The 20714-nt window shown below is 37.5% G+C and overlaps 1 protein-coding gene across 1 annotated transcript; it reads right to left on the bottom strand.

The window, feature by feature from the left end:
- Positions 1-1971: 1971 nt before the first annotated feature.
- LOC147857636 (ATP-dependent DNA helicase Q-like 3) lies at positions 1972-20663 on the bottom strand. Its single transcript, XM_087326728.1, has 16 exons — positions 20644-20663; positions 20475-20558; positions 20269-20409; positions 20151-20185; positions 19962-20045; positions 19144-19232; positions 15477-15629; positions 15094-15194; positions 14274-14423; positions 14088-14180; positions 13551-13616; positions 13336-13463; positions 12983-13077; positions 3896-4011; positions 3682-3791; positions 1972-2459 (listed from the first exon to the last, which is right to left on the bottom strand). Exons 1-16 carry the CDS (start codon positions 20644-20646, stop codon positions 2000-2002), a joined length of 1908 nt encoding a protein of 635 aa, XP_087182854.1. The 5' UTR covers positions 20647-20663; the 3' UTR covers positions 1972-1999.
- Between the last annotated feature and the right edge of the window lie 51 nt (positions 20664-20714).

Raw genomic sequence — 20714 nt, 5'->3', positions numbered from 1 at the left:
GCAAGTTTGCCTTTGTGGATAAGTCAATGGGGACGTTGACATAGTAAAAATGAAGATTCTCAACAAGGGAGAACATCTTTGTACTATTGAATCCAAAGATGATCAAACCCTCACTTTAATTATACTAACCATTCAGTTAGTTATATTCTAGAAAAAAGCATTTGGCAATTGTGTTATGAGGGAGTAGAATTTGAAGAGCACAAAATTTGTCATTGTTTTTAATGAAATAAGGGGGAGATACCATCCCCTTGTTAAGCAAGGTTTGTTGCACCAATGGAATAGGGCTAGCGTTGCTTAGCACGTTTCTTGCTAGAATTCAAGAGACGCATGAAAGAGTTATTGAAGGTCAATAGTGCACCACACAAGACATCAACAAAGGACCACCATTACTTTCTTTAGCCCCATCACTACTCATACTACTAGTCAATCAAGGGCTACTCAAATAGGCTCTAGATAGTGACGTAACAAATGGGTCACAGTAGATTGGGTAATGCAATTTGGGTAATGGCAAATTGCATGCACATAGGCCATTATCTCTTGCCATTATATGTGCTTCCTCACTTCAAAGACTTCATCTTTTTTTTTAACCCGTAGCTATTCAATCGACAGAAAAGACGTTGCACAAACATACTTTTGATCTAAATGAGAGTTGTTGCAAGCTATGGGGATAAACTCTACCCCCACTAGATTAACCCAAGTTTGAAAGAAGGATAGCCTAAAGATCCTGAGACTAATGTAATAAATGGGTTACAATAGATTGTCAATGGCAATTTGTCATGCACATAGGCCATTATCTTCGCCATTGTAGGTGCTTCCTCGCTTCAAAGACTTCTCCATTCTAGACTTTCGAATATTACATGCATTGAGGACAAGATTCTTTAGTCTCATATACATACATCCATACATCCATACATATATATTTACTTAGTAACATTTATTCTAGTTTGTTGTCCTCAAAGACCAAACAATAGTTAAGATGCAATCTCCTATTTCATCTTATAGGCTATTTTAGGGTCTTAAAAGATGTTAAAAGAATAGGTCATAATGCCTACTTTGTTACACTTAAATAAGTGATAGTCAGCTATTGTGTAAGAGAATTTCTCTTGCACAAATGCCAACACTATCGATACCACAAATATTGTTGAACGACCTTTACTATGATAAGGCCATTTAGCCATCTCAACATACAATAATCCATTAATATTCAAGCTTTCCTAGAAGTTCAAAAGGAGTTCCAATTGTCTTGAAGGAACATGATTGAATTCACCACTTTAATCTGATCAGAAAACTAGGTTTTCTTGATGAGCAACTATGCATAATAAAACATAATTTGTTTGCTAAATTTTTTCTGACTACAAGTTGTAAAGCTCGAACCTTGCTTGATTAACAGGTATGACAAATACAGCAAAAATTGCTTGTTTGCATGTTTTAAAAACATTCTAGAGTGTACTTGTACAACAATGAATTGAGTAACCTGCATTTACTTCATTTACTTTTGATAGATTTGATGGGATCAATACATATTAATGAACCTTCATGCTTTAGAAGATCAGAGTTCATTAGTAGGAGACAGATTGATTCTATCACCAGTCAGTGATGGATAACATTTCAATTAGGCTTTTTCAAGGGTCTTGGGTCAGACTCAAAGCACTTGTAAAATTACATTTCCATATTGCAATATCATTACTACACATCATTACATCTTGTGAATCTCATACCCAGCATTGTTTTTTAAACTCATACAACTTGTAAAAGAAATGAAAAACACGAAAAAATGCATCAATATGGGTAAGAATATTCACACATACAAATTTTATGTTCCACCCATGACATCCCTTGATGTAGATCATCGACAATAATGACATAATTTAACTTTAACTTCATATTCTATGAACAAAACAAACAGTATATTTCCAAAACACGAACACATTAATTCACTATTACTAACTGAAATATTTGTAGCAAAGTGGAAATGAGTCATTTGTAGCAAAATGGAAAGTCAGTTTGACTTATGTTTTTTCATCATGAAGGAAGAAAAAGAGGGTATCATTGGAAGACTTGTTGCAACAGTCTCATGGACAACATTCTCAGCACCATCAGATCTTCTCTTTCGATCAATAGAATTCAGTTGTCTGGTAAGAGGTGTTTCATAAGACCCTTTCGCTGTATCCACTAGTAACCTTTTGCAGTCTGCGGTATTAATGTTCGGTTCAACAAATGTGGCGGTATGCTTGGGATTAGGCAAGCCTGGTTTGCTAGTGATTTCTTGTCGTCTAGATTGTTCATTCATGACAAATGCACTTCGTTGCGGCACCCGTGCATCTAGATCGGATGAGGAGCATGAGGAGAGCCATCGAAGAGTGCTTGCAATTTGGGAATTGTAGAAGGATCTGCCTGTCTTGCCATATTTTTGGAAGCAATCCATCTCCAATTCTTCAACAATTACTTGTGAATTTGAACTGCCAGGATTTAAGTATTAGTAAGCAGTGAAGCAGTCTGATTTTTTTCTAATCCAAACTTCAACAGAACAATGAACGTAAAATTTCATCCAAACAGTAAACTAACTACTAATTTTAAGCCCTCATGAGATCCAGACAACCCGCTTTATTTAAAATCTTTATGAGATACTATCCAAATTAATTTGAGCTTTGATCTAGTGGGGATCTTCCCACACATGATCATGATGCATATGTTCACTTACCAAAAGCAATTTTTCCTTGGTTTTCTTCTCTGTTTGCAGGTTTCCTGTTTTTCTGATCTGACGTGCACCTTTGCTCTTTAGCTTTTTCACTCATGCTACAAGTCAAAGGCTACAAAAGTGTGGTGTTGACAACCAGACTCAGAAGGGGTTACGATGGATCAGGAAATAGCAATTTCTCATGCATACAGGCCACATCTATTTAGACCACAATCTCATCACATTGTCATTAACAAATAATCACCTGACAATGGAGGTGCTTTCCTTCCTTTGAAGACCTCTCATGTTAGGACGGATCAGGAAATAGCAATTTCTCATGCATACAGCCACATCTGTTTAGACCACAATCTCATCACCTTGTCATTAACAAATAATCACCTGACAATGGAGGTGCTTTCTTTTTTTTGAAGACCTCTCATGTTAGATTGGCCCATGTAATCCCGATAACAAGATTCTTTAGTCTCTTGTATCTTATTTACTTTTATGTTGACTTAGAACATTTATTTTATTTTGATTTGTAGTTCTCAAAGACGAGACACCACTTCTCTTGTTTGGTCTTATAGGCCAGTTTGGCCTCTTAAAAGACATTAATATTTCTTTCTTTCTTTCTTTCTTTCTTGCTTTAGCTTCTCTATCTTGGACTCATGTTGGATATCTTTTGAAACTTCTTCCCTCACTTTAGCTTCTCCATCTTGGACCCATGTTGGATATCTTTTGAAAGCGGAAGTTTTAGTCCATCAAAGCCTAGAATGTTTAAGTCTTACCTAGTGAGATTCTGCCATACCTAATGCAGCTGTACTAGTTCAGATATATTTATTTTGGTTTGTTTTTCTTAGAGATGAGACAAAATTTTCTGATGCAGTCTCTTGTTTGGTCTCATATGCAATTTTGGCCTTCTAAAAGAAGTTAATTACCTTCCTTTCTTTCTTTATTCCTCTTACACACACACACACACACACACACAGACAGAAGCGTGCACGTACCAGCTTCCTTGATTACGCTCAAATGCGAGCAAAACTGCCTTTTTCAACTTTTCCTTTGCTGTTTCTCTCATTGCAACATCAACTAACTTCTTTCCATTATCTTTGTTCTTCTGCAAAAATTACTATTAGTTAATTTTCAAAAAGTAAAACAATAGGCAAGGTCAACCCAACTTCGTGAATGAATAAAACATGACAAGACACCATCCAAATTCACCTTCTGTGCTTGTTTAGAATCGTATTCTCTTTCAGCTTCTAAAAGTTTATTGAGCTTTGATTCAAGCATCCCTTTTTGCTTCCTTGCTACTTCACCAGCAATTGCATTTGCTTCATCTAAATCAGGCATATATGTAAATTATAAAGTTACTTTGAAAGACTAACAGCTAGGATTTACAATGAAAGGATAGAAATATCAGCAGTTCCAAGAACTTTCATACATTACCCCTCATTCAATCAAGATATCTTGAAAACAAGATAGTTTTCTGTTAGTAAACATCAGCATCAAGTAAGTGTTGGAAATTTCCATGCAGATTGCACTTGAGATTGAGTTTAGGTAATGAAATTCTTTATTTTTGACAATATGGATCTAGAAGAACTTGAATCTATTGGGCAAATTTGATTGTAGGAATTTCTCAGAAATTGGCACCAAAATTGACTTTACCAGTAGTTGTCTGTCTAGCAATAAGGGTACTAAGCAGTCGGAAAAGAGGAGTTCCGTACTTGCCAGATCCACCTAGTAAAAATTTATAGAAACTTTCCTTTTTACTTGCACCTGAATAATAACTTGAATCTGCAAAGCAGATGCTCCCCCAGAAATATAAGTATGGAAACACACCTCAATCTCCTTTAGGGACTTCATCAGACCAATGTACTATCTCATGTGGCCACTAATATAATAGAGACACCTCAATCTCCTTTAGAGGCCAACAACTGCAAAAAAGAGCTCAGATCCATGAGGTCATGCAGCACATCATATTGATGTAGATCCCCCACTTCTACACAGAAATGGAATTCATTACTAGCAGTAACATTGAATTAGCTTTGGGATCTGATATGATCCCCGAAGGCAAGTTCATCCGCAAAGAACAATCACAACTTTCTTTAGCCCCATCACTCCCACTAATGCTACCTTATTCACATATCAAGATTTGGTACTTCAAAGTATCAATATCCCTTCTTAGGAAGGAGATACACATCAAGATAACTTTTGTAGTTAGGTCCTTTGGGTCAATATTGGCCTCTCTATGGACGTACAAGTCAATCAAATGCTATTCAAATGGGCTCCCGACCAGGACATAAAAAAGGGGTACACATTATATAGGGCAATAGCAATTTGTAGTGCACGTAGGTCCCGACCCCACGGATCACGACCTCCCACCATTGCAGATGCTTCCCTTGCTTCAGAGATCTCTCCATTCTGGATCAACCTATGCTAGAGATCTTTTGAAGAAAAAAGTTATAATATATCTAACTTGAGAATCTTACAAGTGCTGGAAACTAGATTCTTTAGTACCTTTTTATCTTATTTACTTAGTAATTTATTTTATTTTGATTTGTTGTTCTCAAAGACGAGATAACACTTAAGATGTAATCTCTTGTTTGGGCTTATACGCCAGATCTTAAAAGGTGTTAATATATCTTAGACACATTGGAGGATGGATTCATCATCGGGCCACCTTATACGGACATACATCTATTCGATGCGTGTGCAATGTGATAGGGCAGCTAGGAACTTCATCACATCAATTAGTGGTTGAGGTAGGCAGATATACACAAATACCTCTAGATGAAAGAATTTGCCAATTGTGTCATCAAGGAGTGGAATCCAAAGAACACTATGTTTGTCGTTGTAGTGTCTTTTATGAAATCAGAGGGAGATACACAAGGTGATGGAATATGTAGAACTTTTCTTGCTAGAACAATCACACAAATTTCTTTAGCCCCATCGCTCCTACTAAGGGATACACAAATTCGCTCCCGACCAAGACATAACAAAGGGGTACACAATTGAATGACAGTTTACACACACACACACACACACACAGGGGTACACATTAGAATGACTCGTTTTCTAGTTTAGTTAGAGAAACCTAAAGAGCCTTTAATCCCAACAACCTCCCACTTAAAGGAGCTAGGTTACTCTATTATAAAACTCCCACTCGTTCAAGACAGTGTCGGTGAAGTGTCTTTGATAAACACTTTGTTAAACAATCTGCCGGATTCTCAGTGGTATCAATTTTACCAATTAGATTTGACCATCCTCTATCACCTCTCTAATGAAGTGATAGAGAATATCAATATGTTTGGTCCTTGCGTGGTAAACAGGGTTCTTTGCCAAACTGGAATTTGCTTTGGGAGTCCAAGCACACTACACAAGAGAGTTAACCAAATGGCCTCCTCTGAAGCCTATGTAGCTGAGATATACTCAGCTTCTGTAGTAGAGCGTGCAACGATTCGTTGCAGCCTTCAACACCATGAAATGGCTCCCCCTGCAAGAGTATAGATGTAGCGATAAGTAGTTTTTCTTGTGTCTACATCTCCAGCCATATCAGAATCACAATAGCCATGAAGATTCAAGTCCCCTTTTCCATAACAAATGCTTTCCCCCTTAGTGCCTTTGAGATATCTAAGAATAGATTTGACAGCAGCCCAATGGCTTTGGTTGACTCATAAATCTGCTTACTATTACTACAGCATATGCAATATCAGGTCGTGTTGATACCATCGCATACATCAGAATGGGATACCTTGCATTTTTTCTGTTTCCTCTTTGTCTTTGGGATAATGTGCTTTTGAAAGCTTTTCATGTGATTGAAGAGGCACTGAAGAGCTTTGCATCAGTCACCTGAAATCTTTCCAATACCTTCTCAATGTACTTCTCTTGAGACACATATAGTAACTTCTTTTGCCTGTCCCTGTTCCGTTTGATTCATATCCCAAGAATGTGCTCAGCGTTTCTGAGATCTTTCATAGAAAATGCGGATTTCAGTTCTTGCATTTTAATTCATGTTTTCCTGCAATGTGCATGTCATCAACATACAAAACCAAAATAATAGGACTGCCATTGGTTTTCTTTTTCATATGAAGACAAGGATCTGCCGTAATTCGATTGAAGCCATTTGAGAGCATGAAAGAATCAAATTTCTTATACCAAAGACGTGGGGCTTGTTTCAGCCCATAGAGGCTGCGAAGTTTACAAACTAAATGCTGTTTTCCTGTAATCAAGAACCCTTCAGGCTGCAACATATAAATTTCCTCATCTAGATTACCATGAAAGAAAGCTGTCTTTACATCCATTTGATATAGCTCCAAATCCAGGTTGACTGAAATAGCAAAAAGTATTCTAAGTGTAGTCATTTTGACTACTGGAGCAAAAACCTCCTAAAAATCAATCCCTTGTATTTGTTTGTACTCTTTGCCTATTAAACAAGCCTTATACTTGGGTTTACCTTCTAGAGTCTTTACCTTGTAGAACCACTTGTTGGGTATAGCCTTTTTACCTTTGGGTAGTTCCACAAGCTCCCACTTGTTAGAATGCTCACATGACCTAGGCTCTTTAAGACTGAGAGGCTCTAGTTCATCTGTTATGAGAATTTGATTTGGGTTGGACACGTCAACCGTGTTGATCTCCTAACCTAGTGATCTAAATTATCTGGAATTGGTTCTAGATCTAATGGAATATCTTCTTTCTGTAGTTCAGCAGTTATTTCTTCATTTGTAGGTGTCTGTATTTGATCTTCATCTTCAGGGTTTAAAATTTAACTGTTTTGCTGTCCATCTTCTGGCAATAGAACTGGTTTGCAGATCTCTACTACTTGTTCATCTTCATCCTGAGATGTTATTCTTGAGCCAATTGTTGGATGTTGCTGAAATTTCACTCTTTTTGTTGATTCTAATGGAGTACAATTGCTTTTGAGCAACTTTGCTTCATTGAATACAACACCACGACTTCTGATTAGCTTTCGGGAAAGACGCCTTTGATGGATTTTGCATCCAGCTTGTTTCTTAGCTCTTGCCTAACTTGCACGAAAGCTTCCTAGTAGAAAATGGGCAGATGATCATACGAGGCTGATTTGCTGGACCAAATCTCCTCCGGTATGCCACCTTTGAGTGAACTGTGCACTGCAGTTTCTAAAGCCTATCCCCAAAATGCATTAGGGAGATTGGCTGTGGACAGCATACACCGAACCCTTTCACATAGCGTCCTATTGTATTGTTAAACTCTCCATTAGATGCTGGATTGTACGGAGCTGTAAGCTCTCTCTTGATTGCATTTTCTGCACAAAAGTTTGTAGATCAGTTGCTAATATATTCTCCTTGATTGTCTGTCCTCAAAATTTCAGTTTCAAGCCTGTTTGAGTAGTGATAAAGGCATGAAAGTTTCTGAAAACATCAAACACATCAGTCTTTTATCCTTTAGCACATATGCCCAACATTTTCTAGAGTAATCATCAACGAAAGTTACGAAATGTAAGAAGCCTCCTAAGGATTTAGTAGGCCTAGTACATAAATTAGAGTGTATGAGCTCAAGTGGTGTTGTTTTCCATAAAGGCAATCATTGCATATGATTTGCTAATCACAGAACCTGATGAGCAAGAAATTGCAGATTTCAAAGCTGATCTTAGTAAGACATTTGAACTTACAGATCTTCGTCATCTCCATTACTACCTCAGCATTCAATTTATTATTGTTGAGGGGGGCATTTTTCTCAGTCAACGAAAGTACATCGTGAAGCTCCTACAACGATTCAGGTTTGAAGACTGCAAGCCAATCTCCACTCCTTTAGAAGCAGGATTCAAATTCTCATACCAAGACAAAGGAGAACCAACTGATGCACTCTTATACCAACAAGCTGTAGGTTGTTTGATATTTTTGTGCAACACGCAACCTGACATTCAATATACTGTTTCGCAATTAAGCAAGTTTATGCACAACCCTGGAATAAAGCATTGGCAAGCAGCCAAGCAAGTTTTCCATTACCTCAAAGGCACTATGGATTTCAGCCTCTTCTATGGAGAAGGAAATTAATCTACTTTAACAGCCTTCATTGATAGTGATTGGGCTGGCTGCTACGACACTCGTATCTCACATAGTGGCAATTGTCTCATGATCAGCAATTCCTGCGTTTCCTGGCTCAGCAAGAAGCAGCCAACAGTGGCAACATCAAGTTGTGAAGCTGAATATAGAGCAACATTCAGCGCCACAGTAGAGTGTGTTTGGCTCAGGAGATTATTGCCTGATTTGTCACTTGCACAGCCATCTCCTACTCGTATATTTACAGATAGTCAAAGTGCTTTGACTATTGCAAGAAATCTCGTTTTCCATGCACGAACAAAACACATTGAGGTGCACTATCATTATGTGAGGGAGCAGTTACATGCTAAAGAGATAAACTTGTTCTATGTACCAACTCATGAAAATGTTGCAGACATTTTCACCAAGGTTCTATGAGGAGAAAAGTTTGAATATTTTTGCAAGGAATTGGGCATTCTTCCAACACCTAGATAGTGATCACATTCAAGTCCACACCATTCACTTCAGGGGGATTTGTTACACTTAATGTGTATCCTATGAAAGCTTTGGTGTGAACATTGTTATAATAGTGTGAACCTGTTAAGTAATTGTTGGGTGTGAACATACTTAGAATAGTATGAACCTAGTTAAGTAGTTGTTAGGTGTGAATATAGTAATAATAGTGTGAACCCAATAAAGTGACTGTTGGGTTTCTACCTACTTGTAGAAACTGGTTATATAAACCATTCTACATCTTTGTAATCAATGCTCGTTTTTCCCTAATCTACTGATATTTCCTTAAGTGTTCTAAGTGATCTTGTTGTGTGAGAGTTAGTCTAGATCCCTGCATTTTCTACAATTTTGATTTGTTCTCAAAAATGAGACAACATTTATGTTGGGGATAAAGGCCCCAAGGACTCTCCTTTGTATATATTTTGACCCTTCCATGTGAAAGCTCCCTTTGAGAGCTTTCTAGACACATATTTAATATATTTTTGGCCCTAATTTGGGGGGTTATAGGCATTTATATTATCTTTATAACTTTTGGTCATTGGCCATGTGTGAACATGCCTAGATGACCTAAAAGTTACTTATCAATAAGAAGTTGAATTAGAAAGAAAGAAGAACACAAGTGACAAGAAGAAAAGGGACAACAAGAATGAAGCACATAACAGCCTTATGGGACAAGGAAAAGTTTCATCATTGAGGAGCCATCAAATGCAGAAGATATTCTTTGTGCTACCATGGCAACAAATCATGATGAAGTTACTGGTGCTTCTGTTTTTATTCATACACAGGATATGCAAATTACAAAGAGTGATATAATTGATGCCTTGCTAACGCTGAATGATGCTTTGTCACAAACCTGGATTGTGGATTCAGGTGCAGCATTCTAGGTTACTCCTATTAAGGAGTGTTTTACTACCCTTCACGCAGGCTGCTGTGGACATGTATATCTTGGAAGTAATCATGCTTGTTCTATTGAAGGTATTGGCACAATGCATCACATTGTGGATGGTACTAATGAGCTGGTTTTGCATGATGTAAGGTATGTACCAAGTATCAAGAAAAGCTTACTTTCTGTTGGACAAATGGATATGCATGGATATAGTACCCTCTTTGAGAAAGGGTTATGGAAGCTTATCAACGGCTCTAGGCTAATTGTTAAAGGTACAATGTAATTTGGACTAGTTTGATGCTAAAGCCTCAAAACTTGATTTTTGTAATGAATGCCAATATGGTAAGCAAGTAAAGGATACCTACTACTCTGGTGTCTCTCGAAAGCCTAATCTTCTTGATCTAGTTCATTCTTATGTTTGCAGTATGCCCCCCAAATCTATGGGGGATGCTCTTTATTTTATTTATTTCGTTGATGACTACTCTAGAAAGATTTGGGTATATACAGTCACCTATTCATGCTGAAAGCAGGGCTGGAAATGATGTACAGCTGCCCATTAACAATGAAGATGTCAATGTACATCTTAATGCAGATCCATTGCCGGATAATGTGGATCATTGGGTAAGAAGATCTACACGTCCTGGGAGGCAAGTGAATAGATATGACACTCTATACATTACATTATGTTATCAGATGAGGGCGAGCCTCTCACTTATAAAGAGGCAAAACTATGTGAGCACAAGAAAGAGTGGGAGTTAGCCATGATGGAGAGATAAAAGCCCTGCATGCAAATGATACTTGGGATTTGGTTAAGCTCCCCAAAGGAAGGAAGGCCATTCCGAACAAGTGGGTATACAAAATCAAAACTGTGGATGGCAAACCCAAGTATAAGGCAAGGCTAGTTGCTAAGGTATATGTCCAAAAGGAAGGCATTGATTTCCAAGTCGTTTTCTCTCCAGTGGTTAAGATGACCACACTACGTGTCTTGTTTGCTCTCACAGCCGCCTTGGATTTGGAATTATTCCAAATGGATGTTAAACAACCTTTTTGCATGGTGATTTAGATGAGCTCTACATGAAACAGCCAGAAGGATATGCCATTCCTGGAAAAGAGCATCTGGTATGCAAGCTGAAAAGGAGCTTATATGGGCTGAAACACGCCGCCAGGAAATGGTATAAATAATTTTGATGCATTTATGCTCAAACATGGGTTCAAAAGAAGCCATGTAGACCACTGTTTGTACACTAAAAAGGATGAAGATGGCAGCCCAACTATTCTCGTACTGAATGTAGATGATATGCTGCTGGCAGGGAAGAAAAAAAGCACTCTAATGCTGTAAAACAGCAGCTGAACTCTCAATGAAAGACTTTGGGGAAGCTGAGGATATCCCTATGCGAATAAAAAGGGATAGGCGGCAGTATACTTTGCATTTATCCCAAGAAAAGTACATTGAGAAAGTGCTGGACAGATTTAATGTGGATGATGCAAAGCCTCTTCGAGTGCCATTGCAGCCACATGTTAGGCTTTCCAAGGATGATTATCCCAAAGATGATGATGCAACCAATTACATAAAGAATCACATGAATGTTTTTAGCCCCGTCAAAATCAATTCAGGAACTACAAAAGTGGAAGGGGTTACGATAGATGAAGCATTAGCAATGTATCATGCATGTAGTCCATGACCATCTGGATTGTAGTCTCATCAGTTTTAACTGGCAAATAAAGGCCCTTATCACCCGGCACAGAAGGTGCTTCCATCACTTGAGAGATTTCTCCATCTTGGAGCAGCCAATGTTGGAGATTTTTTGAAGACGAGCTTCAATCAAATCTAGTTTAGAATTTTACGTTCCTAGATATGTAGATTCTTGGATAACACGTGTTTAGTTGTATTTACGTTGGTTGGTTGTTCTCAACGCCGAGAAAACATCATAGGATGTAATCACTTGTTTTGTCTTATAGGCTATTTTGGGCTTATAAAAGTAGTTAATATAGCTTTCTTCCTCTAGTGGATTAGTACTAAGTGATTTCACTAAGTCTAGTACTAATCACTCGGATGATTTTTTAATCTCCTTGATGAATATGAGTGTGGATCTCTCTAATTATCCCTCTTTAACCACTTAAGATACTTCAGTGGATATTTAGGCTAATCATCATGTTGTTAACATAATCATAGTGAGATTAAGAGCATATGATGACCGCTTCAACCTGCGTCACTAGCAATAGGGTAGATGATGGTCTAACAGCACACACAACCTCCGTATAACTCTGTCCGACAGTAAGATGTGTGCTCAGTGTTAGCATGTTGACCCAACCCAAACATTAATGAAAAGGAGGGAAAACATTTTGGAGCTCTATTGTCTTAATCATATTTGATGAATGTTATCTCTTCACCTTAGTTATTGATATAGTGCTTATTGATTTATCTCCCTTTACTAATATGTGTTGACCGACATTGTGTATATTGTGTTTTAATCATGTCCATTGATATATCCTAATTACAGTAAGCGTGTCAGTATACTACAAAGTCCACTGAAGATGAGCACCTCACCCTACCTTATTACACTTGGCTGAGGTAACTAAGAACTCTCAATTCTCATGGATAGAAGAGGGAGCATAGCAGGGAATGCAAGTGTGCAATAGAGGGGAAGCAGACCTGATGCATATGTATGAAGAGAAGGCACCTTTTCACAATAGATTTAGAAGTCACAATGACAGACAAATGATAGAATGGACGCAAGATAGCCAATAAATTGTTTTTACACTTCATATCAGTTATCTTTCAACAAAGGTCAACATTAGTGGGTGCGATATCAGAAATCTTTCAACAAAGCATATAATGAAAGAAAAGAAAGCATATTGATTCTATAAACATATCCTTTAGAGGATAGTTACCATCAGAATCTGAAATATCCTCTTCTTGTTGTGCATCATTATCTGAATAGTTCCAGAACTCACTTTCAAAATTTCTACATCCCTTGTCGTTACTGCTGCAACATCACAAAACTATCACAATTTCTTCATATTGCACAAATAAGAAACAAACTTATTATTTCTGCATGTTATGTGAAGGAAAAAAACAATGCAAAATCATCATTATTCCTTAGGCCTATATAAAAGACATGCAAAAAAAAACTGTTCATCGTTTTTTCATACAATGGAACATGAATGTAGTAAACTAAAAAACACTGAAGGCAACTGTGCAAGGACAAGAAAATATTACAGAGCTGTATGCAAAAGTGAAGTACTTTTTCATAAACACATAGTTCTTAGAACAATGTGTGCTTGTAACATCTGAAAGCTGCTGTATCTTGTCAGCAACCTTTGATGGATATTGGCAACAATCACATGTCTTTGAACAGAATGCAGTAGAAACCTTTATAAATTACAGAAATCATGTTAAAAAAACAAAAACAAAAACAAAAACAAATCTCTGATACATTGCAAACAAGTAAAGTAATACCTGTTCCCCAAAGTGTCCAAGAAGTTTCTGCCTTCGACACACCAATTTATCACAATACGAAACCATCTGAAAATCATGTCAGCCACAACATGAATTCAAATCTCCTACGTATACTTCCATTCAAATAAAAACAGACTATTTGACATACTATTTGGAAACATTTGTTTTTTATTTTAATATAATTTTCAGGATAACAGGAGACATTGAATCATCAATTTATTGACAACTTAATTACTTACAATTACAAAACAATCATTTGTTATGAATAACTCCTAGAATATCTCCATAGTGGTTGCTTGGCTTTAGCCCGAATGTTTAATTATATCCGACTTGGATACCATTATGGTCTGGGAAGACAGCCCCTTATATTAACAGAAGACTGTTGCAAGCAGTTCTAGAAAGAGATTTGATTGCAGGGAGAGTTCTTTTTCATTGCATTGCCCCATGTTACCTCGCCTTATATCAGTACTCAAATTCAGGACTTAACCAAAGTCCGCTAGGTATATGCATGAAAGTACACCCATTAACATTTAATACCTCCTCAAAATCCTCAAGGCCCTTTTTTAATATAAGATCTGCATCTTTCCCCTTCATTTTGTTTCCCTTTTGTCCATTTCGCAAGATGAACTCCTGCCAGAAACATGGAGAACCTTAGTGGGAGCAGAAGACATATCTTTAGTAATGATGAAGTCTCTACCTATATATTATCTGATGTAAAACTACCATGCTTCTACGATCCTCGAGGCCGTAGTATAAAATACTTCGTGAGCTTTTGTTATCACGACCTGCCCGTCCAGATTCCTGATAAAAGCTTTCTATGGACTTTGGGATGTTGAAATGGCAAATAAGCCTCACATCTCCTCTATCAATACCCTTCAAAGAAAGAATATTATTCAAATTCAAGTTAATACTATGATAGAACACACATTAACAATAAAAATACTGAGGATAGATAAACATCACATACCATTCTAGCATCCAAGAAAGTCAAACAGCATCAGCAACATGTTATGAATGAAAATTTAACACAGAATCAGGAGAAAATTTAGGAATGCAAATGCATAAAACCAAATTAAATCAATACAGGTAACAAGTCGCAGATAATTGGGCAAAATACCTATAGAAGAGATGAACGAAGGAAGACAGATTTACAAATGAAAGTTGAATGGAAATTTTCAGATGTTAGTAAATGTGATGATGTCAAAACCCTACAATAACTTAAGACGCAAAGACTAAAGTTAATCTACTTGAGAGAGCTGTGGATTTTGAGAGCACTTGTTTTACACCTGAGAAGTTTTCTGAACTATGAAGCAAGTTCATATTTCTTCCCAGATGCAAATAGTCCTATTTATATGGAGGTGTGCATTATGCACAGCTGATCATTTCTATATTCTCTATAATGTACAAATACAGAAAGGACAACGAGCAAACAGCCAGGAGTATTCTCAGAAGTAGGTCTCCTAAACTTGTCTATTTTCACATTATAATCAATTAAAAACTTCAAAATTTTCATTTCCTCACATAAATAGCATGTCTCATAGACTAACCCAAATGCAACTGTCCCAACGATAACAGGAACCTTTCCAGATGACCAATCATCCAATGCTCGACTGCGAACTTTATCTCCTAAACCAGCGTGATAAACTGGAAGCATGTTTTGATTTATGATTTAGAACCGTTCATTACAAAAGGGAAACCCCAGAACTATCCCTGAGTTTTTCTTTATTTTCCCAAAGTGCCCTTGGTCAACCCCAGAAAGAGGATAGGGGGATGATTTGAGAAAATGGGGGTGAATTGACAATGTAAGAGCCCTTATAGCACTGATGATTTGTCTTATGAGGATTGAACAAGGGTACTTCGGGAAATAAAGAAAGCCTATGGGATTTTCAGAGATTTTTCCTGAAAAGAAACTGACTGAAGACTTACCTCGACATGAAATACTGTCTGCCTGCAATTGGGCTGCCACCTCATCACATGTGTTTCGAGCATGGCAATATATAATTGCACATGAACCCCAATCAGATTTCATTAGCTTCTGCAAGTCTTCATATGTATTCTTCAAAATATCCTTGTAACGAACTGCATGCAACATATCAGTAATAAAATGCATCATGAGGATGTGTCATTTGGGATAGGGATTCTATATTTGGTTTGATTCTAATTTTTTATGTCTAATAATGCACTTTGCAACCTCTAAAATTGAACATCTAGCAGAAGTGTCCACAATTCTAGAAATAGCATCTGCTTGCTCAAGGTAGGGGTTCACAACTTTGGATCACATATTGACCCTCCGGGTCCTTATTGAGGAGGGCAGAGCCCATAATAATAGGATTTATTGCTGCTTTGTGGATTTCCGAAAAGCCTTTGACACTGTGGCATGTGCTCGGCTTATAAAGCGGCTAGACGCCCTTGGTGTTCCTACAGATATGTAATGGGGAATCTATGCACTCTATGAATCCATGTCAAGAAAAGTGCGGTCTTCCAAGGGTCTTTGGTCTCTATTATAGATGAGGTATCACATTACATAGAGGGATTCGGGGGTTCAAGAGCATGCCTAGCAGGTATAGCTATACAAATATCACTATATGCTGATGATATTGTGCTGATTTCTGACTCTCCGGAGGGATTACAAAGACATCTAAATGCCTTAAAACTATTTTGTACGGACAAAGGTTTGTCAATCAACATGGATAAAACTAAAGTGATGGTGTTTAACACCACTCAAGCATGGGTAACAAGATCAGAACCAGAATTCTTCTTGGGAGAGGAAAAGGTGGAATACACACGCTCCTACACATAACTAGGAGTAACATTTACAGGGCCAAGGTTCTCCTTACGGGAGGCTGCTTGTGCCTAACTTTCTCATGGATAGGCAGCCCTTGGTGCTCTTGAGAGACAATGTGCACATTTGCAATTCCAAGAGCCACGAACTAAGCTATGGTTATTCGATACACTTGTCATGCCAACTCTTCTCTATGGAGTAGAAACATGGGGACCGAGTCTTAACAAGGCAAATCATTGGAAAGATTTAGAGAGACCTTTAGTGTCAATGATTGCCCGCATGATAAGGAGCAAAGCATTGGTACCCCACGATATAATCTGGGCAGAGATGGGAGCAGCACCTATAATCACCAAGGCATTGTTCCGATCAGTGACATTTATCCAACGTCTTTGGGAGCTCCCTAAATGAAGGTACCCAAGGTTGGCACTTATGTCATCAAGACAACTGGCTGAAAATGGAGACATTCATTGTTGGTATGCTGAAATGCAGCAATGGTTCGAGTCACATGGCATGAGTATAGATGCACTACCCTTGTTCCAATATAGCTTGGACTGTCCCCATCTAAATATGACCAAAGTGGAAAAGAATAGAGTGATTCGAACTGATATTATTAACTTGGAAAACAAGATAACATGGATCAGCCCCAAAATATCACTTGGTACAAAGATGGCCCACTATAAGACACACTTCTTACACACATCGGAGGATGGATTCATTATCAGGTCACCTTATATGGACATACATCTATCCTATGTGCTACACAATGTGATAGGGCAACTAGGAACTTCATCACATCAGTTACAGATTGAGGTAGGCAAATATACATGAATACCTCTAGAAGAAAGAATTTGCCAATTGTGTCATCAAGGAGTGGAATCCGAAGAACACTATGTTTGTCACTGTCATGTTTTTTATGAAATCAGGGGGAGATACCATTGCCTCTTTAAACAAGGCTTTGACTTGCTACGCAAGGTAACAGAATATGAGGACCAACGGTGCCTAGGACTTTTCTTGCTAGAGCTGAAGAGACATTGGGAAAAGTTGTTGAAGAATATTGCCACACAAGCTCATCCACAAAGAACAATCACAACTTTCTTTAGCCCCATCACTCCTACTAATGCTACAAGTCAATCAAGGGATACACAAATGGCCCCCTGACCAGGACATTACAAAGGGGTTACAATTGATAGGGGAATTGCAATTTGTTGTGCACGTAGACCCCAGCCCCATGGACCACGACCTCAACACCCTTGTCATCGACAAATAAAAGCCATTATCTCTCACCATCGCAGGTGCTTCCCTCGCTTCAGAGACCTTTCCATTCTGGATCAACCTATGTTAGAGATCTTTCGAAGACAAAAGTTACAATACATTTAACTTGAGAATCTCACATGTGCCGAAAACTAGTTTCCCTCGTCTCTTTTTATCTTATTTACTTTTATATTTATGGAGTAATATTTATTTTATTTTGATTTGTTGTTCTCAAAGACGAGACAGCACTTAAGATGTAATCTCTTGTTTGGTCTTATAGGCCATTCTGGCCTCTTAAAAGACACTAATATTTCTTTCTTTCTTTGAAAAGGGCTTTTGTGTTACTGCACAAAGTAATAGAATACGAACATCAAAAACGTGTTGGGACCTGTTTTTGCAAGAAATCAAGGCATGAGAAAGAAAGAAAGATATATTAACGTATTTTATGAGGCCAAAATGGCCTGTAATACCAAACAAGATATTACATCTTAACATATTTTCTCGTCTTTGAGAAAAATAAACATAATTCACTATAAGGTACAAAAGGATTTTGTTATCTAAGATTCTAATCTTAGATAGACTAGAACTTATTGTCTTGAAAAATCTCCAACATGGGTCACTCGAAAATGGTGAGATCTCCATTACAAAGCACGAGAAAGAAATAAAGAAACATTAACATCTTTTAAGAGGCCAAAAATAGCCTATAAGACCAAACAAGAGATTACCTCTTAAAATGTGGCCTTCTGTTTCAGAACAACAAACTAAAATAAATGTGGATAAAATGTTGTCTTGCCTCTTAAAATTAAAAGTGCCTGAAGAATCCCGATGTGAAGACATTCACATTGCACAACCCATGGGAATGATGTATGTTCACATAAGAGAGCCTCTTGATAAATCTTACTTTTTATCGGTTCTGTCCTCGTCAGGAAGGACTTGGAGGATCAATATGTGATCTTGTGAATCTCTTTTGGAGGCCTGCCTGTCCAGCTGAATGGCAACCATTCTTCTCTCCATACACACACTTCTGACTCTAGGTTCAAAGCGTATACTTAAGCCAAGTAATGGCCAATCAAGATTATATATAATTTCTAATAGGCATGAGAATAATCACAAATTCACGTCAGCAAGGGATTCATATATTTCTTTACCCTGGCTGCTACACCATTGTAAGAAGGAAAGAGCCTTATGACCCAAATGAAAGTCCTTTTTTATGCACAAAGACCATATCCACATCCACCTGGAATGTGACCTCTACCAGACCACAAAATCATAGTCATTATCCTCTGACATTGAAGATTCTTTCCTCACTTTGGAGGCACCCCCACATTGGATCAACCTATGTTGGAGAATCTTCAGAAGACAGAAGTCTTATCTCATTTGTTATTCTCATGTTACAAATAAATTTAGTGGCCGCATCCAGTCAAACCATTGAGAAGGCATAGTTTTTCCAAAATATTTTTTATATTGTCCAATTTCCTTTGGTAATGAGTAAACATAAAGTCACTTTCTCAGCAAGAGAATAGCTGTATGAAGAAATGTCAAAAAGGTTACATCACATACCTTCGTAGTATATATTTGGTCGGTTGAAAGATGATATGAGAATAGTTGGCTGGTACAAAACTAACGATTTTACAATATCTTCTTGAACCCTATAAAGTACAATCAGAATGAATATATAAGGATTTAGGAAATCACTGTTATTAAAACAGATTTCAGGTTGCTTCAGGGTTTAGGTTTTAATAGATTCCTTACAAGATTTCCACCTACAAAATATTGTCTCACGTCTAAAGCATTATCTTGTACTTTTTGACCTGGTAAGAGAAGGCCCACCTATAAGACCCTCATTTTACAGAAGTCATAGGATGGATTTATCATCAAGCCTTCTCTATGGATACACATCTATCTCACGTGCCACTCCATAGTGTAGAGGGCTTAGAATCTCTACACATCAGTTAAAATTTGAGATAGGCAGATAGCAAGCAAATATTTGGAATAACTGATCTACAAATTGTGTCATTGGAGGATGGAATCTGAGGAACACTTATGTTTGCCATTGCATTGTTTTTCTATGAAATAACAGGGAGATAACATCACCTCTTCAAACAAGGCTTTGGCCCACAATGCAAGGTAATACAATAAGAAGACCAACCGTGCCTAGGGACTTTCTTGCTATAACTCAAGAAAGAAAGAAAAAAGGATTCCAATACAACCATATGATATCATGAATAGAATTTCTTTAGCTTCATCAATCATGCTACAAAACTTACTAAGTGTTCTTTGCCCAAGAACTAAAACAGCGAATGGCACACAGCTATCAATAATTGACCACATTGTGTCAACATTTCACAACCAGTTCAGTTCATTGTGTATAAACTTACTTCTTTGCAGCTGTGGCTGTCAATGCAAGAATTGGGACATTTGGCAGGAAATCCCTAAGCTTTGCAAGTTGGCGATAGCTTCGCCTGATAGAATGGAGAGGAAAATATTTTAAAATTTAAGTTGGAACATTAAATGATGTAATCACAATTATATTCTGTATGGATACAATTATAGAAAGTGTAATACACCTGAAGTCATGACCCCATGAAGATATGCAATGTGCCTGTATCAATATGAAAAAAACTGTTCAATGTATATAAGGTTTTTCTAGAAATTCAACTTCAAGGTTGTTAACCTGAATAGTACCTCATCAACAGCAATTAAACTCAAGAGACCTCTATCATAAAGCCTCCTTAGTTTCCCCATAAAAGAACTTGTTGCAATCAGCTCTGGAGTCACATATAGCAGTTTTAACAATGGCTTCCCAGACTCCATATCTTCATATATCTGATATAAAATGCGTAGTTAGCCACTTCCTTATGTAGAAAAGCTTGGCGAAGGCAAATCTTCACCTTAGCCTTAATAGACGCATGCTGTGTTGAAGACAGGAATTCTGCAGAAATATTCCGGCACTTTAATGCTGCCACTTGGTTTTCCTGTTGATGGGAATTTTTTATTTTTGTTACTTGTACCTAATTAAAACTATTGAATACTGAAAGGGAAATACATAAAGCACCATACCATTAGAGCTTTTGTCCACAATAATCATCATGGCAGAGAACATGCAAATTGAAATACAAACAGAAGATAGT

This window comes from Azolla caroliniana, unplaced genomic scaffold, assembly GCF_043228905.1.
Source record: "Azolla caroliniana isolate FFs.n. ecotype wild unplaced genomic scaffold, voAzoCaro1.0.p SCAF_11, whole genome shotgun sequence".
Classification (NCBI taxonomy): Eukaryota; Viridiplantae; Streptophyta; class Polypodiopsida; order Salviniales; family Salviniaceae; genus Azolla; species Azolla caroliniana.
This window is presented reverse-complemented; position numbering and strand designations above follow the sequence as displayed.